At 59.1% G+C, this 22771-nt stretch overlaps 2 protein-coding genes across 5 annotated transcripts in view; both read right to left on the bottom strand.

Annotated features, from left to right (window-relative positions):
• Positions 1 to 241: 241 nt before the first annotated feature.
• SNORC (secondary ossification center associated regulator of chondrocyte maturation) lies at positions 242 to 5155 on the bottom strand. The gene is made up of 3 exons (XM_062202505.1): positions 4991 to 5155; positions 463 to 645; positions 242 to 351 (listed from the first exon to the last, which is right to left on the bottom strand). Exons 1-3 carry the CDS (start codon positions 5061 to 5063, stop codon positions 242 to 244), a joined length of 366 nt encoding a protein of 121 aa, XP_062058489.1. The 5' UTR covers positions 5064 to 5155.
• A 10903-nt stretch (positions 5156 to 16058) lies between these two features.
• GIGYF2 (GRB10 interacting GYF protein 2) overlaps positions 16059 to 22771 on the bottom strand; it is a 152026-nt gene continuing 145313 nt past the window's right edge. For all 4 annotated transcript variants that reach the window (XM_062193489.1, XM_062193501.1, XM_062193495.1 and 1 more), the window contains 2 exons: positions 21883 to 22030; positions 16059 to 17849 (listed from right to left, as the gene is read on the bottom strand). In XM_062193489.1, coding sequence (XP_062049473.1) covers positions 17782 to 17849; positions 21883 to 22030 — 216 coding nt within the window. In that variant the 3' untranslated portion in view covers positions 16059 to 17781. The remainder of the gene's footprint in view (positions 17850 to 21882; positions 22031 to 22771) is intronic.

The raw sequence follows: 22771 nt of genomic DNA, 5'->3' as shown, positions 1-22771 counted from the left end.
TACCCCCACTCCACTGCCGCCCCCATCGGCTCCCGCCCGCTCTGCCCGCACGCCCGCCAGGCTCCGGCAAGGGCTCCTGGGCTTCCCCCAACCCCCCCCCCCCCCAGGCACGAGGCGGGCGCGCCAGGCCGGCTCGGGAGTGCGGGGGTCCCGGGCGGGGGCCCCGGCCACACGCGCAGACACACGGGCGCACGAGGGTGCTGCGAGTCGCGCCGCGGCCGGCGCGGCCCCTTTATTGGCTTCAGGAGGCGGAAAACTTTCTCAGCGCCACGACCACGAGCGCCAGCACCACGCAGGTGGCCAGCAGGGCGGCGATGACGATGGCGGCGATGGCGCCGGGCCCCAGCGAGCCTGCGGGGGAGGGGGCCGGAGGGTCGCGTCAGCCGCCGCCGGGGCCCGCCCGCGCCCCCGCCCCGGCGCCCCCGCGCCCGCCCCCGCCCCCGCCCCCGCCCGAGCGCGTACCGCCGCCCTGGTCCAGCCGCTCCCCCGCCGTGCTGTCCTCGGGGCCCGGCGCGGCGGTGGGGAGCGGGGGGCCCGTGGCCGCGGGCTCCTGGCCGGTGCTGGTGCTCTCCGCGGGGCCTTCTCCCGACGGCAGCTCGGCGGGCTCGTTCCACAGGGTGGGGTCGGGCTCCTGCGGACCCTCAGCTGCAAGGCCAAGGGCAGAGGAGGGCGTGGCCCCCGTTAACCCCTAGTGACCCCGGGCGGCCAGTTTGGCGCAGGAGGACTACGTCTGTCTCCCCAGACCCCCTCCCGGGCCAGGCTGCCTGCACAGGGCCGGAGCGGGAGGCAGCTGGGGCACCCACAGGCCCTGGGAAGAGACAGAGGAGCAAGGGCCCAAACCCCGGGACCTCCCCGATCTGAGCTGTGGACCGTGGGGGCATAGGCCAGGTCAGCCTTCATCGTTGGGGGGGGTGGTCCCACTGCGGTGGGGGCAGAGAGGAGAGGCCCAGCCAAGCCCCAGCCCAGCCACGGACAGCATGGCTTGAGCAGGGCCAGGGCCCAGCCCCTGAGCAGGTCCCTAGGACAGGCTTTGCAGGCAGCACGCCAGCACCTCATCGCCTGCAGGGGCTCTGTGGCACGGGAACTGTGCGACCCGGTTTCAGGTACTGGAAGCCGCCCGGGGGCTCAGGTTGGGCTAAGGTGGGTCGCGGTGGGAAGTGCTGGTGTGGCCACCGGCCGGGGCAGGCACAGAGGCGAGCAGACGGTGCCACTCCCAGCTGCACCAGTGCCCATGCCCAGAGCGGGCTACTGGGAGAAGACACGGGTCTTTTGGGGTTCTGCTCACAGCGGCTCCTTGTAGGGCAGGCTGTGAGACAAGTGGCTGCCGGCCTGCTCCCTGGGGAGGGAGGGGGGGCCTCTGTGCAAGGCTGCAGCTCAGTCCTGCTCCAGCCTGCGTTTCCCCGGCTGTGACAGTGGCCTCAGGTTGTGTGAGAAAATGTCCTTGTTCTTGGGATGTATGGGCAAGGGCGCGTGGTGCCTGACATTCACCCTCAAATGGTCAACATTCACATGGAGGGAGGGAGCCATGCGCCACAGCGGAGCAAGAGGGAAGCCGTGCGCACGGCGCCGGCAGCCAGGGGACCCGGGCGCAGGGGGAAGCGGTGTGCGGGGTGCAGGCGCCGGCATCCAGGAGCCCGGGGGAAGCGGTGCGCGCTGTGCGGCACGGTGCCGGCCGCCTGGAGACCTGGGCGCAGGGGGAAGCGGGGTGCGGGGTGCAGGCGCCAGCAGCCAGGAGGCCCGGGCGCAGGGGGAAGCGGGGTGCGGGGTGCAGGCGCCGGCAGCCAGGAGACCCGGGCGCAGGGGGGAGCGGGGTGCGGGCGCCGGCAGCAGGGAGACCCGGGAGAAGCGGTGTGCGCGGTACCGGCCGCCAGGAGACCCAGAGGAAGCGGGGTGCGGGCGCCGGCAGCCGGAAGACCCGGGGGAAGCGGTGTGCGCGGTACCGGCCGCCAGGAGACCCCCGGGGAAGGGGAAAGCGGTGCGCGCGGTGCGCGGGATGCGCGCGCCGGCCGCCGGGAGACTCCGGCACAGGGGGAAGCGGTGTGGACAGAGCTGGCAGTGTGGGCAGCAGGGAAATCCCGCGAAGGGGCGGTGCAGGCTCACTGTATTATTTCTTAAAGTTTTCTGTTAACTGAAGATCTTGTCACGATGCAGTGTTACCAGCCCTACCCATGGCCTCTCACAGGCCTGGGCCAGGCGGGGACCACTGTCCCATTCCCCAGGCCTGCCCCGGCCAGATCCCCCTGCCAGCAAAGAGCCCTGGCAAGGACCCCCACCCCAGCCCTCCCTCCCCCCGAGCAGAAAGCCCACTGGTGCTCACTCGGGGAGGCTCGGTCTCACAGGGCCAAGGCCCAACTGCAGCGCTGGGGTCTGGCCACCACCCAGCCTCCCCCCAGCCCGGAGGACCACCCTTGAGAGTCGGGAGGGACCCAGCCGGGCCTCCTGTGTTGCAGCCAGGGAGAGCAGGGGTCTGCGGCCTCCAGGATTCCAGGAAGGGCTCCAGGCCCAGCCCCCAGGCCCACTGGCCTCAGGCTCCCGGGGGATGGGCAGAGACAAGGCGGGAGTGTGCCCAGCACTTGGCAGGCCCCAGGGTCTGGGGCTCACGGAGTCCCGTCTGCCCCGAGAAAGGACAAACTTCTGGCGCCGTGTGCTCACCACACACTGGAGACCGGCCGGCAGGCAGGCACCTCCCTGTCCCACCACTGCCAGCGGTCAGAACTCACCTCCGAGGCCGGGCACCAGGCCAGGGAGGCTGCCCAGGGCTTCTGGGTAGGGGCCCAGGTAGCCCGGGAGGTGCTGGGAGCCTCTGGGAGAGCAGTGAGCACTCCCAGGGTGGAGAAGGGGCAGCTGGGAGCGCAGGTCCGTGCCCCCTCCTCTCTGTTGCCCCCAGGAAGCCCTGCCCCCGCCCCCACCCCCGGCAGACACCCCATGCTGGAGCCACGCCCCCGCCGTGCACCCCACACCCTGGCCCCCCATCAGGAGGACTGGGTCCTATCTGAGCTCCAGCCTGCTCTCACCCCGGGGCCCCAGTAGGCTGACCTGGCCCCCAGCTCCCCATCCTGGCGCAGTGTGAACCCCCTGGGCGCACAGGAAGTAACCCAGATCAGTCCCTCTGGCCCAAGGACATGCGTGGACACACGCCAAGTGTCTCCATGGGCTGCTCCGCTGGCTGCTGTGGGAGACCCTCGAGGGTAGGCCCAGGGCCTGTGGGCACCCAGCGCCAGGCGGCTCCCAGCTCCGGGAGCCGCAGGTGGTGGGCTGGGCCGAGGCGGTGCCTCGTGCTGGGTTCCCCTGGATTTTCTAAACTTGGTGTAGCAAGAAGCGTAACAAAGCCGGATGGCAACAGTCCATTTCCCCCCCAACCCCTCCTGGGAGGCCATGGACAGAGGGGCTGCCGGCCGGTTTGCCAGCTCGTTGGAGTAAGGGTGGGGAGCAGCAGGCCGGGCGGAGGGGCCAGGCAGGAACGTGGCCCTCACGCAGCCCAGTGGATGGCGGGGGGCCAGGGTGACGACCAGGGAGGAGGGGGCCCCCCAGAGAAGGCACCAGCCCCCCAGGTTGCGATGAGGCCCAGTCTCCATGGACCGGAGTGCACCCCTGTGCTCCGGCCAGGGCGACCCAGGGAAGCGGGGACCCGGTGGCACTGCCACAGGCCTGGGCACCGTGGGCTCTGCCCAGTCCCAGCCGCCCAGCCTTTTGGTAAATAAGTTTGTTTAACTCACAGGCTGCCCACGGGCCCCGAGGCCAGGCGCTCGCACTCACAGACAGTCTTTGTGCGGCCCATGAAGGGCCTTTTCATGCGTGCCCTGGCCTGGCGCCCGCTCCACCTGGCCTGCTCCCCTCCCGAGGGCTGTGGCCACCAGGCCTGGCAGGGAGGCCAGCGGGCGGGCCCGGGCCTCAGCCCACAGCCCGCTCCGTCCCCTCCTGTCTGCTGTGGGACCCTCGCCCGTGCGTGCAGGTCTGGGGGCCTGCCGGGCCTTGCACACACCTGCTCCGAGTGGCAGGGGGCTGGGTACCGCCCAGTCACAACAGCCTGGACCCCGAAGGCTCCGGGCGGAGGCCTGGTGTGCTCGGGTCCCCTGCTCTTGGGAGGACTCGTGGAAGAGGGGCCAGAGGCCAAGCGAGGTCCTGGCTGTCCCCTGAGCGTCCTGTGGCAGCAGGCCCAGCCCACCCACCCACCCACGTTGTGTGGCAGTCGGCCCCAGGGGCCTCTGGCTGGCAGCCATGCTGTGAGGGCCGGGTGCACCTGAGCGCGCACGCAGACGGGAGCCCGCGGCTCACCTGCACCGGCTCAGAGCACCAGAGAGAAGCGGTGGTTTTGCTGGGGTGGGAAGATGTCACCCGGCATATCAGGTCACCCCCATGTCCCCTTCTACAAGCTGGCTCTGCCCCAAGGCCGCCCGGGGCTTGGGATACAGAATACATGTGCTGTGTCCCCAACAGCCACTGCTGCTCGCTGGATGCCTGGGCCACCCTGTAAGCTCCGCTGGGCACAGAGCTACGACACCGGGCCCAGCCAGGAGCAAGGCCACCAGCATCCACCTGGGGCGTCCCGGGAGAGGCCAGCAGGCCTGCAGGTGTGAGAGGCTGGGGGTCCCAGGCAGCCCACCCCCCCAGCAGCCCACCCAGGACACGCGATTGTCACCGAAATCACCTCTTCCCGGGCAGATCCACCAACAGCCCCCAAAGCGTGGGCCGCCTGCAGCCGGCCAAGGCGACTGTGCCCCCTCTATGCCCAAGGCCAGCCCGGGCCAGACCTGGAAGCTTTCAGATGTGAGACCCTCGCGTAAGCCCCCGGCCCCGGCCAGCTAAGCGGCCCAGCGCTGCTCCCCAGGCGGCCCTGCCAGCCACCCTGCGCAGCTGCTGCTGGCTGTGCCCAGGGCAGCTCCGGGCAGGATGGGCCCGGTGGCCATCCCATCTCCAGTGAGGGGCTCCCTCCCATCCCACAGGGTCTGGGACAACCTGGCCGTGGGAGCCCAGGGCCCTGCACCCTTACCTGTGCGCACCACGGGGGCCAGGACCCCGGAGAGGAGCAGCAGCGCCATGTGCAGGGCCAGACAGGCGGCCATCCTGGCTGGGAGCGAGCGCTGCGGGCGGCCGGCCGGGCGGGATGCAGAAGGCTGAGCTGCTGCGCTCGGGCCGGCGGGCAAGAGGCATCAAAGTGCTGGGAAGGGTTTTCCTCAATGCGAACTCTGTCCTCCTGGGACGCGGTGCCCGCCCCCCGTGCACGCACTCACACACAAGCACGCGCGTGCACACGCCCAGACCAGACCTGCCTTCCTGACCTCAGGAGCAGCCCCACCCAGAGAGAGGAGGAAACCGCTCGCTCGCTCGCTCTCTCTCTCTCTCTCTCTCACACACACACACACACACACACACACCCCTCCCAGACTCCTGAGCCACTGGAAGTGAGAGGCTTTCCAACTTCTGTGTGCAAAGAGCTGCGCAGGGCACTTGGAAGACACAGATGCCTCCTGTTTCCATGGCTGTCGGCCTGGCCCGGGAATCTGCATTGCAGTGCCTCGGCCCAGGCTCCCGGGAGCCCAGGGGCTCAGCAGTGGTCCCTAGTCCCAGCGGCTCTGCTCACCTGTGGGCTCCCCACGCCCAGCCAGGAGCGGGCACCCGGCGGAGCTGGTCACAGCAGCACTTTCATGGCCGTTTCCAATCAAATGCCCTGGTGGCCCGTGTCACCGCGTCCCCTCCTGGGCTCTCTTCTGGTCCTGAGCCTTGGAATCCCACGTGCATACCCTGCCCACTGTCTCCCTGACAGTCCCGTGGTGCATGGGAGATCTGACAGCGGCACCAGGGGGGTGTCAGGGCCACGGCACACCTTGACTCCCCTGCCTCCTGGTCCCCTGCCCCCCAGATGTCCTCATCACACGGAGAAGTTAGCAAAGACCTCTTCCCCTCACTCCCCACTCCAGCCCCTCAGAAAGTACTGCCAACGCCCCTGCTTCCCACAGCTTAGAACAAAAAGCCAAGCTAAGGGCTCATCCTACCCCGACTCCTGCTCTCCATGTTCTAGTCCACTGGCCATGCTAGGCTTCTCCCACACCCCGCACCAGATCCTGCCCCAGGGCCTTTGCACGGACTCTCCCTGTTCCCAGGAAGCAGTCTCTGTGCTCATTACGTGCCTGCCTCACTTCTGTCCAGGTCGAGCTTGGGATCAGCCTCCCCTCCACCCATCATTTTTAATTTCTTCTTAGCACCAATTTTTTTTCTTTCTTTAAGGAATTACATGTATACTGTGGAGGGCACAAATCATATGCTTTCAGGTTGACTCATGCTCATGCCTCCCCCTGCGTCAGCGTCGCCCAGATCAGCAGAGAGCGTTTCGGGAGCACCAGAGGGGCCCGTGTGCCCCCAGCCCCAGGCGGGATGCCTGGAGTGCGGCTCTTCACAGCCTTGTCTACCATCGCGCTTCTGACAGACGGAGTCCTGCGTGGGCGCGTCCGTGGACTCCCGCCGCCCCGGGCTGGCTGTGCGGTTCGCTGGCGTGGCTGCCTGCAGCGGTGACATGTTCGCTTCTATTATGGGATGGCAGTCACAGGCGCTCACAGTTGGTCCGTTCTCTCGTCGTCTTGCCCGCGTGCTCTATAACCCTGTGAACTCGCACTCAGTCGGGTCCTGGGGGCACCTGCCGGTGGGAGACACCCAGGGCGAGGAGACAGACGGTGGGAGAGGAGACGGTGACGCTCTTCCATCAGACTTCAGGTCGCAGCTCCGGGGCCGGCAGCGCAGCGCCACCCACAGGAGTTCCAGTGCTCTCAGTACCTTGCCGTTCCGTCTTTGTCCCATCGGCCTTCCAACCTCCTGCCAAAGCCCTGCGTTCACTCTCTTCCGTGTGAAACACCTGCCCGGTCCTCTTGATGCCGCCTGGCTTGGGGGAGGGGGGTGACGCTCCAAGCTTGGACGCAGTGAGGACCTCGCTGCCGGGGAGAGGGGACGGTGGTGACAGCAGGCACGCCGTGGCTCGCGTGGGGGGCGTGCAAGCAGCCACCGAAGTCCAGACTCCAGGGGCTCTGCGGCCGCTTGCACTCGATGGGCAGAGCGACAGCGAGAGGAGCTGGTGCTCACAGCGGGGAGAGCCCAGCTCAGCGCTTCACATTCTAGGGGTGAGGCAAAAGCCTCTTAGCTCTTGTGGCTCCCAGGGCAAAGCGGGGCTGCAACCCAGGCCCAACACGTAGCTCTGTGCAGCTTGCAGAGTTACGACGTTAGGTTGTATTCACGGCCTCGCTGATTCTCTCCGGTGAAGCCGAAGGCACCAGTTGGGGGATGGGTACGTTTGGGCAGAGCCAACAAACATGAGGCCCTTCTGCCCGCCAATCCTGGGGTTGTCCCGGCGGCAGCGGCAGCACACGCTCCTCCACCCTCTGACTGGCACAGCCTCTTGGCCTCTGAGCCACCTGCTGCTCTGTTGGCTCCCCTGCGCAGAACCGCCTGTCTCTACCCCATAGCTACAGTCTGAGGGCAACACTGCTGAGCAGCCACGCAGCGAGTCCGAGGGAGGAGGAGGTACGTGCAGACGTAACCAGCACCCGTTCACACCGAGGAAGGAGTGACTAAGAACCAGGCGAGCACACGAGATGTCGCTGATCCGTGTGGAGAAACCCGCAGAATACGCCTGGAAAAACTCCAAGGTGTCAGGACTCGATGGGCAGGGTGTGAGTGTGACGCGGCCGGGGCATGCTCAGCGGGATTGGGAATTCAGCCACGTGGCTCAAGCACCTGGGATTAACTGGTTAACTAAAACCCGGACTCAACAGCTCCCCGGGGGGATCCTCGTGGCTGCCTCCCGCATTCCTCCAACCCCTGTGAGTTCTCAGTTGGTCCTGGGACCCCTCGCTTGGCTGGAGCATCGAGAGCCGCATTGGTGAGGAGACCGGGATCGCCCTGGGGAGCCAGGACCACGCACGAGCTGAGGTTCCCGCACCAGGGCGCCCCCAGACTTCACGTACAAGACACAAAGCCCAGCGGTCAAACTAGGAATTCCAACCCAGCAAACGTACTTCAAAGAAGTGTTAGGTTACCACTGTGACAGCCATAACAGGAAAGAGACATGCACTCGTAGAGGGGGCAGTCCAAGTTACACGGCTACAATGAATAAGCTTGTGCCCGGGGGCTTTAACGCTGGGCTCTATCTCTCGAGTAACCACCGCTGCACCGCAGACAGCCTGGCCTCACGGTGGCATCAGCTACTATGAAGCCACTTCGCGGTATCCTAGCACTGAAGGATGAAGGGGGCGTGCTGAGGGCGAGGGCAGCCGGTGTCTCACTGTCAGACAAGGGAATTACAAATACGGGAAGCGGAAAGGTCCGCGTGGATCGTGGGTGTGAGACTGCACCTGGAGACACCCGCAGAGCTCCTGGCAGGTGTCAGTGCACCACGCGTTTGCAGATAGAGATGTGTGTCCGTACCTACACACACACACACACACACTGCCCGTGGAGACAGCAGCCTGGACACAGCACCCCCAGTGGCAGTGCGGGCACCCACTGGATGTGCCAAAGAAGGCTGGGGCTAGGGCAAAGGACACGGAAGCCAGCACCAAGCGCACCAGCGATGGCCTGGGATTCCGGCTGGTGTGCAGGGAGCAGGCTGGGGGTGGGAGCAGCTCCTCCCCGCGAGTACTTGAACCGTGGCAGCGAGCGTGGCCAACCCTGCGGCCACAATCATTCCAGCAAGAATCAAAAACGCAACCTGACGGGGAACGGGGCATTTGCGGCCTCCAAGTCTCTCCCAGAAAGGGAGAAATCATTGTTTCACAGTGGAGACAGCTGGGAGACGGCACCTTAACCAGGTATCTAAGGTAGCACCCTGGGAACAGCTCAACCTGACCTCACGCCCCAGCACCGACTCGCTGAGGGCACAACAGCCCTTCAGCAGTATTTCTGCCATACAGGTCGAATCTGAGAAAGCGTCACCAAATTGAGAGCGATTTTAAAAATTGTCTTACCAGCCGGCGCCGCGGCTCACTAGGCTAATCCTCCGCCTTGCGGCGCCAGCACACCAGGTTCTAGTCCCGGTTGGGGCACCGATCCTGTCCCGGTTGCCCCTCTTCCAGGCCAGCTCTCTGCTGTGGCCAGGGAGTGCAGTGGAGGATGGCCCAAGTGCTGCACCCCATGGGAGACCAGGAGAAGCACCTGGCTCCTGCCATCGGATCAGTGCGGTGCGCCGGCCGCAGCGCGCCTACCACGGCGGCCATTGGAGGGTGAACCAACGGCAAAAAGGAAGACCTTTCTCTCTGTCTCTCTCTCTCTCACTGTCCACTCTGCCTGTCAAAAAAAAAAATTGTCTTACCCTTAAAAAACATCAACATATGAAAAGCAGACCAAAAAAGTGTTCCAGATTAAAGGAGACGCAAAAGAAACAAGACAATCGTAAAAGATGGCCACAGATGACACTCGACGCATTTTTATTTGAAAGTCAGGGTTACATAGAGAGAAGATGAGGCAGAGAGAGAGGTCTTCCATTCACTGATTCACTCCCCAATTGGTCACAATGGCCGAGCTATGCCGATATGAAACCAGGAGCCAGGAGCTTCTTCCAGGTCTCCCACACAGATGCAGGGGCCCAGCACTTGGGCCATCTTCTACTGCTTTCCCAGGCCATAGCAGAGAGCTGGATCAGAAGTGGAGCAGCTGGGACTAGATCCAGCGCCCATATGGGATGCCGGCTCTGCTAGCTTTACCCGCTATGCCACAGTACTGGCCCCGTATATGATGTACTCTTAAGTGGGTCGTAAAAAGTTATTGAGAGTGTAGTGATTAAGAGAAAATGATAGGAGTCAGCGCTGTGGTGTAGTGGGCTAAGCCTCTGCCTATGGCACCAAAATCCCATGTGGGTGCCAGTTCAAGTCCCAGATCCAGCTCTCTGCTATGGCCTGGGAAAGCAGTGGAAGATGGCCCAAGTGCTGGGCCCCTGCACCTGCATGGGAGACTGGAAGAAGCTCCTGGCTTCGGATTGGCCCAGCTCCAGCTGTTGCAGCCATTTGGGGAGTGAACCAGCGGATGGAAGACCTCTCTCTCTTTTTCTCACTATCTCTGTAACTCTACCTCACAAATAAATAAAATCTTTAAGAGAGAGAGAGAGAGAGAGAGAGAGAGAGAGAATGATAAAGCAGATACAGCAAAATGTTTACAGCTGCCGAATCTGGGTGAAGGATATGCGGAAGATATTTCTGCTGTTTGCAGCTTTAAGTCTGAAATTATTTCAAAACACCCCCACATACTATTTTTCTTTCTTTAAAGATTTATCTATTTACTTATTTGAAAAGCAGTTAGAGAGGGAGAGGGAGACAGTGACGGGGAGAGAGACCTCCCATCCTCTGGTTCTCTCTCCAAATGGCTGCTGGGCTGGAGCTGGGCCAGGCTGAAGCCAGGAGCCAGGAGCTTCTTCTGGTTCTGCATGGGGCAGGCGTTCAGCCCAGGGGTTAAGGCCCCTGTAGTCCAGGTTAGGGTCCTGGGGCTCAACACCCGGCTCCAGCTTCCCTGGAAGGCAGCAGGTGATGGCCTCTGAGTTCCTGGATGGAGTCCTTGGCTCCTGGCTTGGGCCCAGCCCAGTCCTGATCACAAAGGGCATTTGGGGAGTAAAGTATCAGAGGGGACCTCCCTCAAAGACAAACACACACAGAAGGTCTCGCTGCACCAAGAGCATCAGGACCTCCGCGAAGAATGAATCAAGCTGCCAGCCACAGAGGCGCTTGGCGAATCCTGAAAGCCAGGGAGCGCCTGCCCACCTGCGAGGGATTCCCACGGGGCCGGGGCCGGGAGCCACCCTGCCTGACGGCGGCTTACAGAAAGGGGAGCAGCACAGGGGCGTGAGCCTGGCAGGCCGCTCCCTGGTGAGGCCAGAATACGGCAGGTTTGGTAAACCCACTCATCTGGCTCACTCAGACAGCGTGTAACTTTCAGCCTATCAACCAATGGAGCGCTGACTTGGCTGACAAGCTTTGAAAAAGACACGGGATGACCTGAGGAAATCATGGCCCTCGGTGCAGGTGTCAGTCGGTGCTGCTCAGGGCCAGGCATCGCGCTTTTCCTCTAAGACGTCCACCTCTCACGTGCATGTTACAATACTTGTGAGCTGGGGCCGGCACTGTGGTGTAGGGGGTAAAGCCACCGCCTACAGCGCCGGCATCCCACGTGGGCACCGGTTCGAGTCCTGGCTGCTCCACTTCCAATCCAGCTCTGCTATGGCCTGGGAAAGCAGAAGATGGCCCAAGTCCTTGGGCCCTGCACCCACGTGGGAGACCCAGAAGCAGCTCCTGGCTTCAGATCAGCGCAGCTCCGGCCGTTGCAGCCAATTGGGAAGTGAACCAGCGAATGGAAGACCTCTCTGTCTGCCTTGCCTCTCTGTAACTTTCAAATAAATAAATCTTAATAAATAAATAAATAAATAAATAAATAAAAATTAGAAAACCACGCTACGGGAGAAAGGTGGGAGTAGTGAGGCCGTGCACCCAACGTCAGTGCTTGCTGTGGCAACACCCTACACCCGGGGGCTGCTGCAGACTGGAACCCTCGGCACCGAGGGGCTGCTGACGGCTGGGGCGGGCAGTAATTAGACATCCCCGCCCCCGCCCAGCCTGGGAGCAGGTGCAGCAGCAGATCCCGAACAGCTGTGTGCGTTTCGGCATGCGCACACCCGCATATACCACGAACCTCTCTCCTGGCACGTTCGCCTGACTGACACAGGGGAAACTCAGTCCTTAGGGAACCAAACACCCAGGTGAGACGGAGCGACTCAAAGCGGCACGTGGAAGGGGACGTGGCAGGGCCGGCGGGGTGGCGCTGGGGCTTCCTGACGTTTCTCGCTCACCCTCCCCTCCCCTGCCCTTCTGTATGGTTTCTTTCTAGGATTGAGGGTGCTTCTGGGCCTCTGGCCTGTTCCAGGCTCCGTTCACGGTAGCAAAACCACAGGATCCAGCGGTCCCGTCTGCCAGGCCTGCGTCTCGGCTAGGACCCCGTTCCAGCCAAGGCTGCTGGTCAAGCAGGCGAGGGCCGCAGCCGGCCGGGCCTGCCCGTTCACAAGAGCCTGGGAGCCGCGACTCCATTTCCAGTGAACGCCCCCCCCCCATAGAAACTGGGAGACGGGGCTGGGGGGGGCTTCTGTCTCCAGTCCCTCGGAGGATCTGGACGCCCCAGCCCGACCCCGCGACCCCCGGGGAGACAGGAGACAGACAGGACAAAGTCAGTGCGCAGGCTGGTGCACACGGCCTCCGAGGGTCCAAGCCAGGCAGGGTTTCTGCGCCGTCTGGGCGAGCAGCCCCCAGGACGCCCCTCCCTGGCAAAGCGGCTGCAGAGGGCCCGTTCAAACGACCCACCACAACTCCCTGATCCGGAAGCCGCTCACGCAGGGAACGGCACCTGCCAACCCGGCAGGCGGACCCCAGGGACCACTTTGCTCAGGGTCGCTTCACCGGCCCAGGTGTTCTGCACAGAACGGGAAAGCCCCCCACCCTGGGCAGGGCGGAACCCCCGAGGCTGCTCCAGGGCCCCGGATCCGCGCGGGGACCGACACGGGAGCTTGTTCCCGAGTCCTCGCTGGGGAAGACCCGGCTCCCTGGCACAGGCCGCTCCTTCCCGGTCAGCGCACACGGACTCAGCCCCCTCGATGTCCCCAGCTCCCAAGAGAACCCTGAAGAGGACGAAGGGGTGGGCAACTCACAGCCAATGCCCGGTCTCCCCATTTCTCAAGGACAGAACCCTAATGGCATCTGGGATGGCAAAACACTCAACTGACCCTAAAATGTCCAGTCTTGTCAGTAACTAGTTAAGTAACCACTCTGGTCAGTAAAACTGGGTAGGACCCCAAACAAGCTGCTGAGAGCTTGGAATATGGGCAAGATGGCTGGTGCTGAGGCAGCCACCTTGGGCTCTGACCTTGAGAATGGAAGCCATGATCGAGGCAGCGAAACAGGAAGCAGCAGGTTCCTTGGAGCCTTGTACTGAGGACCTGACCACCTCCTCAAGTCACTCAAGTCACATGCAAGCAAACCCAGCCTGAACCACGGACTCGTCCGGGACCGTTTCTCATGCTGGGGGAGGACCCCAGAGGAGGAAGCAGCCGGGAAACCCCACCACTCACGCTGGGAGGACACGAGAACGCCCCGAGAAGTGATGTCACTGCTTTCCAAGACCAGCGATGCCGCGTCCCGCCCACGACCTCAGCACTCTGCCAGCGATGGCAGCATTTAGACCACAGAGCAGCTGCTGGGGAGAAAGCCCACTTCCCTCCCTCCCTGCCCACCACGCACACGCAGCGCCCCCCCCCCCCCACGTGGGGGACTGTGGTGTAAACGGCCACTGCTTCCGCTGCAATATCCCAGCGAGCAATCCCTGGAGGGCACCTCCTCCTGCAGGTGCTCAGGGACTGGTAACACGGGTCAAGTGAGCATCGCACACCTGGTGGCTCCCAAGTCCCAGCATGCACTGCAACACCCTCAGCAGGAACTGAGCCAATGGGGGGGGGGGCGGGGGGGTTGTTCTAAGAGACCCGTCGACTTCAGGAACAACCTCTGGTCGTGCCTCATTCTGTCCCACTCACACACTGGGCGCACGGTAACAAGTATGTTCACCTCGGGCCCAGCACTGTGGCATGGCAGGTAAAGCCAGCACCTGCAATGCCGGCATCCCATAAAGGGCACCAGTTCATGTCCCGGCTGCTCCCCTTCTGATCCAGCTCCCTGCTAGAGGCCTGGGAAAAGCAGAAGATGGTGCAAGTGTCTGGGTCCCCACCGCCCACATGGGAGGTCTGGAAAATAAATAAGTACATCGTGTGTGTGTGTGTGTGTATACGTATATATATTCAGGGCCAGTGCTGTGGCGTACCAGGTAAAGCTGCCACTTGCAGTGCTGGCATCCCATATGGGTGCCGGTTCAAGTCCTGGCTAATCCACTTCCAATCCAGCTCCCTGTACCCGTGTGGGGGACCTGGAAGAAGCTCCTGGCTCCTGGCTTCAGATGGACACAGTTCTAGCTGTTGCAGCCATTTGGGGAGTGAACCAGCAGATGGAAGATCTCTCTCTGCCTCTGTAGCCCTGCTTTTCAAATAGTTAAATCTTAAAACACACACACACACACACACGTTCATTTCAAAGGACCACTTCTGTTCAGTCACACACAAACCATTTATTAATAATTCAGACAAGGGCGGCACGCGTACAATTACCAATTTTGTCACCAGGTCCATTTTTTAAAAATTTTTATTTATGTAGATAAAGTCAAAAGTATTATCATCCACCTAGAAATAGAAAAACCAAACAAGGGACTGGCATTGTGGTGTGACAGGATAAGCCACCTCCTACAACACAGGCGTCAGTGCTGGGGCCCACACAGGAGACTGGATGGAGCTCCCGGCGCCTGTCTTCGGCCTGGCCCGGCCCCGGCAACAGCGGCTATGTAGGGAGGGAACCAGTGGATGGAAGCGCTCTTACCCCTGTCTCCCCCTCTCTCACTTTACCTCTGCCTTTCAAATGGTGACTAAATTTAAAAAAAAAAAAAAAAAAAAAAAAAAAAGAGGGCTCAAGGTATGGAGCCAATGTAAACAAAAAACCTTATGTGTATCAACTCCTTTTCTGTAAACCATTCCCCAGAATGACCCCAACAATACCTCCCATCCCACCAATGGGGCCTTTCCAGTGTGCCCTGCCACGCGGGGAGGAACCAATCGGCTTCCCACGAGAAGCCAACCCCCATCTAAGTCGAACTACGGGCACTGCCATGCTCAACAGCACGGATGCCGCTGCTCCAGCCATCAGCCATCACACAGCCCACTTACTAACCCAGCCTCCCCAAGGACAAAGCCTCAGACCTGACCAGAGACCACATGGAAGAGCCGGAACCCTTCTACTGGGCCCTCTCCAAAGTCCCAACGGCTGCCGCCCGTCTCGGTGACTGTGTCCTGGGGAAGCTCCACATCGGAGTGTCTTCTCTGGGGTAGCGTTTAAATCTCTGAATGTGAGACGTGGAAAGCAAATGGTGTAGGACACAGCAGGGGCCGGTGCTGTGGCGCAGCAGTAGGCCGCCGCTGCAGTGCCCGCATCCCATACGGGCGCCGGTTCTAGTCCCAGCCGCTCCTCTTCAATCCCGCTCTCTGCTCTGGCCTGGGAAAGCAGAGGATGGCCCAAGTCCTTGGGCCCCTGCACCCGCATTGAACCCGGAAGAAGCTCCTGGCTTCGGATCGGTGCAGCCAATTGGCGAGTGAACCAGTGGATGGAAGATTTCTCTTTCTCTCTCTCTCTCTCCCTCCCCCCCCCCCTTCTCTAACTCTTTCAAATAAATAAATCTTTAAAAAACAAACACACAAACAAACCAGTAGGCCCTCTGTATCCATGGGTTCCATGAGCCAGAGATCAAAAGTACTTTGTGGAGAACAACTGTCTGAACCGAGCGTGTCACTTGTCGCCATTATGCCCTGAACAATGCAGAGCCACCCATGTTCACAGAGTTTACACTGTACCAGAGGGGAGGGCAGGCACAGCGGCTATGCAAACACCATGCCATTTTACACAAAGGGCTGGAGCGCGAGGGACTCTGGGATGACCAGGGCGCCTCCGCAGGAGCTCAGGAGCCAGGTTGAGAAGAGGGTGTGGGGGCCGCAGGTGAGCGCGCACTTGAGAACACGGACAGCGGCCCGGAGACAGAGACGTTCCCGGGGAAGAGCGGCTTCCTTGCACGAAGTCAGAAGCCAGTCTTCTGGGTAAGCAAACGGAATGTTCCACAACGATAACGACTCTTCCCCTAACCTGCCCCTGCCACTCTCCATGTTTCTTCTGTAATTTGTGTTTTTCCTGCACACACACAGTGGAGTCTGGTTCAGAAGCTGTGTGGGGGTGGGAGGTGACTGTGGTGTGAGCAGAAACCGAAGCCCAGGTCAGCAGAAAGGGACAGCGAGGGGAGGAAGCCAGCGGGTCAGACTTACCCATGTTTACCTGGACCTCCACGCTCTCAAACACACAAGCAGCCAGTGTCCCGCAGCCTGGCAGAGCGGCGGCCGCCTCCACGTCTCGGCGCTGGAGCCAGGAGCAGAGCCTTGGCAGAGGCGAGGCCAGAGGCGCGCGCGGACACAACACCACCAGGTTTTATTGAAGTTCTCTTTTATTTCCTCCACACTGGCGAAAGTTCTGAGGGAGCTTAAAGTTCTGTAAACATTGTAACTATCCCTCGTCCCCACCCCCCTTTTGAATTTACAAAGCAAAGGAGAACAGGAGTCCCAATTTTTTAATGGTTCCTCATCTCCTCATGCTATTTGATCCAAAAACTATATACAAGTTTGTAGCAGTCTCTGTATAGTTATTGTACACGTTTGGGGAGGGAGGGAGGGAGGAAGGCAGGAAGGGTTGGAGAATGGCGATCCAAAACAACAGAAGCAGAAACGGAACACAGCTCCGAGACCAGACTGCTCTCAGCGACTCCCGCCTCCTCCCGGCGATGCAGACACACAGGCAGGTGCTCCGGCCAGGAGCTGCACGCCACGGCTCCCACCACGCGCCCGCCGCGGCGTGCCAGCGACCAGGCGATGCTCTGGGGGGTCTGGTGGCGGCAGGAAGAGGACTGGTTTACATGGAGCCTGAGCACACAGCTGCCCGGAGTGCAAGGGCACGAGCAGGCCCTGAGCAGAAGCAGAGCCAGGCTCTGGCCCCCTCGCGCCCGTCCCCTCGCGCCCCCTGCGTCCTCGCGGACAGCGGCTTCCACGGATGAAGTTCTGAAAGGCAGTCAAGTCTGCACGTTTTTTCCAGAAAAGGCAAGCAACTTGCCATCCCAGAATCTTTTTTAAAAAGAACATTTGTGGGGCCACAGCAAGACACACACGCAAATACTCTGAGGAACCAGATGAAATTCCGGGCTTTTATCGGAAGCAAAAGTTTATCCCTATCCAAAATGAAATTATACAAATTCATACATATGGTAAAGATCCTAGCTGCCTCTTAAACGAGACAAATTTTCAGCAGAAGGGCCCAAAACAAACTGGTCCTAGTCCTCTGAAGTAAAAATATTTATGGGAAAAATCAGTTTTTGTAAGAAAGAAAAATTAAGAATAAGTCCCTCTCCCAGGCCATAGGGTTTCCTTTGTCCAATCAGGTTGGAGAAAGCCGGGGAGACGTGAGCTTGCCTGGAAGTCACTAGCTAGTGAAGAAAACAGAGATCCTTTCTCCAAAAAGATGCTGAGGAGGAGCAGGCGAGGGGCGTGCACCGTCAAGCCAATCCGATCTCAACTCCACCCCGCTCGGGGCCGCTGAGCAATCCCAGCCCGGGCAGCCACCCTCGCACCGGGGAGCTCTGACCGTCTCTGCCGGACATCCGAGCCACAGTCCACAGGGTGCTCGGTGCTGGCCAGTGTCTGTTAACCATTAGCTCTCTTCACAATTGCACCAGTGAGACCTCTTGCCCTTATCGGGGAAATGAAGAAGAGAAAGAAAACAAAACAGAACAACCAAAAACAAAACAGGAGGGGAAAAGTGACAGAAGCAAGCTGCTCCTGGCAGAGCCCAGGACACCCTCTGGGAGACAGCAGATGGAAGCACCGCCCACAATCAGCCTGGCTGGGGAGGAACCCCACCTGCCACCCGAGACAAAGGGACGGTCACGTAGCGAGTCTCGATGCTCACCAACACAAATGGTTTAAAGAATTGTGGACACAAAGGGCTGGAAGAAAAAGCCTGAGAGGATGGGTTCTGTGGTTTGTTGCACAGATAAAGAGCAGGTGGTGAGTGACTGTTGTGTCCCAAGGTGGAGAATCCACAGGCAGCAGCAGGAGAGGGAGGGCCAGGCTACCGCGGGCGCTCAGTAGTCGTCCAAAGTCTCGATTTCACCCATATTGAGTCGCTCCGATGAGGCATTGACTGAAAACCCTGCGGAGGAACACAAGCTATCAGTGACCACACTCAGGCAACCGAGTGGCGCAAATTCCAGGTAGTGGGCTAGAATTCAAGTCTCCTGTTCCTGAGCATACCACAGGGGGCAATCCAATCAGAAGGCATCTGTTCTTCCCTGCTTTGTTTCTTGGAATTCTCTTAAAAAAATTTAATCGAGGGCCTGCACGGTGGCGCAGCGGGTTAATGCCCTGCCTGAAGCGCCAGCATCCCATATGGGCGCTGGTTCTAATCCCGACTGCTCTTCTTCCAATCCAGCACTCTGCTGTGGCCTGGGAAAGCAGCAGAAGATGGCCCAAGGCCTTGGGTCTCTGCACCTGCGTGAGACCCGGGGGAAGCTCTTGGCTCCTGGCTTCGGATTGGCGCAGCTCCAGCCGTTCTGGCCAATTGGGGAGTGAACCATAGGATGGAAGACCTCTCTCTCTCTCTGCCTCTCCCCTCTCTTGTAACTCTGACTTTCAAATAAGTAATTAAATCTTTTAAAAAAATTTAGCCAAGGAGAAAAAACCAAAACCAAATGGCATCACCCTTTAAAAAGAATAGCAAACAGCTGCCTTGGAGGAGCTTGGAAGAGACTGGCCTGTGTGCTGAGGCAGGCCTTGCTGGCTGGCTCACGACAAGTTCACTCAGAAGGACACTTGAATAGAAGTTGAGGTGGGGCACAGCACACACTAAGTACTTTGTAATTATTAATCTGAGCAGCACTAAAACTCCCTGACTCACTTTAATGGGAACATTTTTCCCTTTAAACTTTGTGAAGTTCAGCCGGCACACGTGCTTTCTCCTGGACAACAGACAGAATAAGAAGCTTACTTTATTGAACTCACTCTACCCTAAGCAGGCCTGCGAGGGAAAGGCTTTTAGTTAGTGATATCCGATCCACCAAACGGAGCCAGCACGCCGAGGAGGCAGCATGCAGTCCTGACACCGCTGACGTTTGAAATCCGAACGCAACCGTCGCATGCCGCTCTTCAACAAACTCTACAACCAGAGGCTGACACAAAGCTGAAGTCCCAGGGCCTCCTGGGAGTGAGTGGCTCGGGAAGCTTTCCGGGTCACCTCCCCAGAATGAATGCCCCCAGTTTCAGCTGTGGTTTAAATACCAGAGGGAAAGCAGCCCTGTTAGTCCTTGCAGGCTTCTCTGCGCCACTTTTTTTGTTCTTTAATTTTACGCATTTGAAATGTACCAATAACAAACAAATATGTCTTACATAATAAAGAACAGCCTACCAATTGACTCAAAAATATCATGACCTCAAACAAATAAACCTCCCTGTTTACTAAGCAAGGAGGCCATAGTACAGGACGCTTGTGAGGCCTCGCACAGAGCGAGGCTACTGTCCCAAACCCTGTCCCAAGTTGAGCCCCTACAACTCTGTTTCCATTACCCACAAGACTCCTTTTTTTCCCTTGAAAATAATGAAAGGCTCTGTGTTCCTATTTTTGAAGTAACAGTTTAATCGGTGAGCACAAGAACCTAAAGGCCAAACAGTCTATGAAATGAACTATTAATTCTGCTACTTGGCCTTCACATGTATCTCAAGAGGAAAAACAGAAAAGAGCTACATGCAACAGCAAGTAGGAATGTCACTGAAAATCCAGCTACGGGGTGGGAGTCTGGCACAGCAGTCAGGACACTGCCTGGGACGCCGGCACCCATATCACAGGGTCTGGGTCTGGGTCTGGGTCCAGGCTCCACTTCTGGTCCAGTTTCCTGCTAAGGCACACCCTAGAGGCAGCAGGTCATGGTTCAAGTACTTGGGGCCTTGTCACTCACACGAGAGCCCCAGACTGAGTTCCTGGCTCCTGACTGTGGCCTGGCCAAGCTCTGGCTGGTGCAGGCATTTGGGGAGTGAACTAGAAGACGGAAGATCTCTTTCTGTCTCTGTCTCTCGGTCTTTCGATTAAAATGGAGAAACAACTTTTTAAGAACAATTCATTACAATCATACAAAGAGAAGAAGGGAGAAGTCTGAGGCCACCTCTTTCCCGACAAAGAATGAACAGTTGCTCCTTAGATGCTAGAATGGGATTACCAGGCTAAGACTCCTGCGGACGTTAGCAAATCAGCAGAGCGAACACGCATGGCCCTCACTTCACAGGAGGGAATACCAGCAACTCCAAAGCCACACAGATGAGGACCTCACTCGCTACGCTGGGCTCTAAAAACCACTGTCCCTGGGGCAAACCTGCTCGACTCTTTAAGGTCTGTGAAGAGTTCCTGTAAGGCAGGGATGACTGGAGGAGATCGTACCCTGTGTATATCTATCACATGCAAGTGCAGGCCGCTGGTTCACAGTGGCCGCCTGGAAGCTCTACAAACTAGAGGAAGAGGAGGGACAGTGAGACTCGAGTGAGGCCAGGACGCCACCTGCTGGTTTGTTTTAGAAGCAAAATTCTCTTTCAATCACTGTGTGCACAGGACACTTGGACTGAAGATTTTTCTGTCTGTAAAACCTTAAGGAGGAACTTATCAGTTGAAACGTAACAGATGGAAGCACGCAGGTCTAAGGCAGCAACCAGAACCAGAGTGAGAGTTAGACGAGCAGGAACTTTCAGAAAATGCTCCACGGGAAAAGCACGCCAAGTTATCTGTTCAGCAGCTCTGCTCCCTTTACAACGGTCATTTTTTTTTCCTTCCCCCTTTAAGACCTAAGGATTCCTTAAACTATCCCTAGGACGTGAAGGATCTAACTCCTGCCCCTTGTAAAGGAGAATTTTTTTTTTTAAGTTCCTTTCTCCCTAAGATCTGTAAGTGGAGACAAGACCCAATGAGATATTATTTAAGTCCAAACAGGCTGACCTCATTGGCAGAGGCAGCCTACCCCTCAGCTCCCAAAGTGAAACAGCAAGGGTTTCTAGGCTAGAATCCAGTCAGAAACCTAGTCACTTATTTCTGTCCAAACTGAGCGACATTTTGGACTTTTCCATTCTTCCTTAACTTCCAAGACAAGCAGAAGCAAACAGAATGTCACCAGACCTCCCTGTTCCTAGCCTTGGCCATCTCCAAAGGCCAGTTCTGTTGGGAGGTGAGGTTTCCTCCAAGGCAGGAAACCCCCGAAGAAAAGCAGGACGCTCCCCAGGGCGGTGCGGCTCCCACGCTCTCCCAAGGAGCCCTTCCAACCCACTCCTCCTCAGGTGAAACCATTTCCACAGAAGGCAGCACCAGCAGCTCGCTCCCCCACTCCGCTCCAGCTAACTCCACCCCCACCTTTCTAATACCCGTCTCACTCCTCTCCCTCCCCACCTGGACCGTACTGCAGTCCCCGATCAGGCCAGCACCCAACCTGAGCCTGTGCCGTGCACTCCTGCTACAGACGGCACGGCTCACGACAGCAGGCTTGACACTCCAACAAGATCATTTCAGTCCTACTGTCTGTGAGGCTGGCTGGCCATTTAAGAAACACGGGCAGCCTGTGCTGTTACTCCCAAAACTTCATCGTTCCTGCCAGTCTGCCAAGCCCCAATCCAGGAAGCTGCCTTAAATGGAGACACTGGTCTTCAATGGCCGACAAGCACACTGTGTGTAACAGGAAGAAGGAAGAGAGCAGCCTGTCTACAGCCGCAGCTCCCCTGCACAGGGCCCGGGACACTGGCAGTGTTCCAGCTCCTCCGGCCTTGGTCCGCTCGCCTGTGAAGCTGGGACAGCGCCTCACGGCAAAGAGCAGGCCTGCGTGTCAGGACACGGCGTGGAGACTCCGACGGGCTTCCCGCCCTGCTCCCAACAGAAGAGCACCTGCTGTCGGACCTCCGTGAGCACTATGCCCAGCAACACTCAAGGGCCTTCAGGGCAGCAATGCCTGAGAGCTGAGAGCACCATGAAGTCACAGTGACGTCCCTCAGCCGCAGCCGTGAGGCTCAGCTGCCGCTCTGCTCTGCCAGGAAATACCGGCAACTTATTACGACGTTAATTTATATGGAATTATGTCCCTTCTTGAAACACAAGGCCCCACGGATTCCCAGATGTCACTGCCGTCACCTGCATGCCCCACCCCAGCTGAGACTGTGCTCACCTAACAAACTGGGATCTGCTCGGACCATCTTCTGCTTTTTCTTCTTCTTGCCGCTTTGCACAGCCTCAAAATTGGATTGTTGGCTGTTGCTCTGATTGGTCTGAAATACTGAATGGAGTGTGCTGTGGTTCATCCCCCACACAGAGTCCTGTGGAAAGAGACAGCACAGAGATGACACAGCGAACCTGCCCCAGTCCACTTGCCCTCACTTTATCAAGTATGAGTTTGAAAACACAAAGCCCATTCCAGGTTCTGATAATGCGGGCCACACAGCCGCCAGCCCCTGCTACAGGTTCAGACATCCCACTTAAGCTCAATGCCTCCAGCAAGCCCTTCCTGGTAACTCCAGGAGCTTCTCCGTATCCGTGGATCTGTACCATCCGCAGGTACTGGAAGAAACAGCGAATAATCACGAACAAAGCTCTGCTCCACAAGGTGCACACTCCCCTATCCCCACAGAAGGCTCTGTTCTCTGTGCCCAGGACAGAGAGGGCAGACTCCAGATTAGCTCGCAGCATATTACCACTCAAGGTCAAAGTCATGTACATGACTGCTCTCGGCAATCTCAGAAGTTTTCTGACCTCAAACTACTGTCCATACTCTAATAGTGTACTAGCCCTTTGCACTTACTTGGTGCTCAGAGGAGACCTATTTATTTTAAAGTGGGATGTATTTCAATGATCAGTTGACAGCAAGAGTGGTAGCAGTGGCGGAGGTGTGTAAAAAGCAAGGATCAGGATGAGCCTGGTCCATGGGTGTGTGAAGAGGTATGGGGCTAGGGATGTGTGTGAACACTGCCTGGGCTTCCACCTTCCAGTTCCCACCTGCGGAGGAAGCCATGTCACAAAGGCTAGGTGCCATCTGTATTGCAATACAATGCCTTCTCCTT

The sequence above is a fragment of the Lepus europaeus genome, chromosome 1, assembly GCF_033115175.1.
Source record: "Lepus europaeus isolate LE1 chromosome 1, mLepTim1.pri, whole genome shotgun sequence".
Classification (NCBI taxonomy): domain Eukaryota; kingdom Metazoa; phylum Chordata; class Mammalia; order Lagomorpha; family Leporidae; genus Lepus; species Lepus europaeus.
Note: the sequence above shows the minus strand (reverse complement) of the source record. Positions and strands in the feature narration are given on the sequence as shown.

Coding starts and splice junctions, on each gene's coding strand:
- SNORC (XM_062202505.1), bottom strand. CDS start 5,063: ATGGCCGCCTGTCTGGCCCTGCACATGGCGCTGCTGCTCCTCTCCGGG. Junction 646..4,990: donor GGCCCCCGTGGTGCGCACAG/GTAAGGGTGCAG, acceptor TTGGCCTTGCAG/CTGAGGGTCCGCAGGAGCCC. Junction 352..462: donor GCGGCTGGACCAGGGCGGCG/GTACGCGCTCGG, acceptor CCTCCCCCGCAG/GCTCGCTGGGGCCCGGCGCC.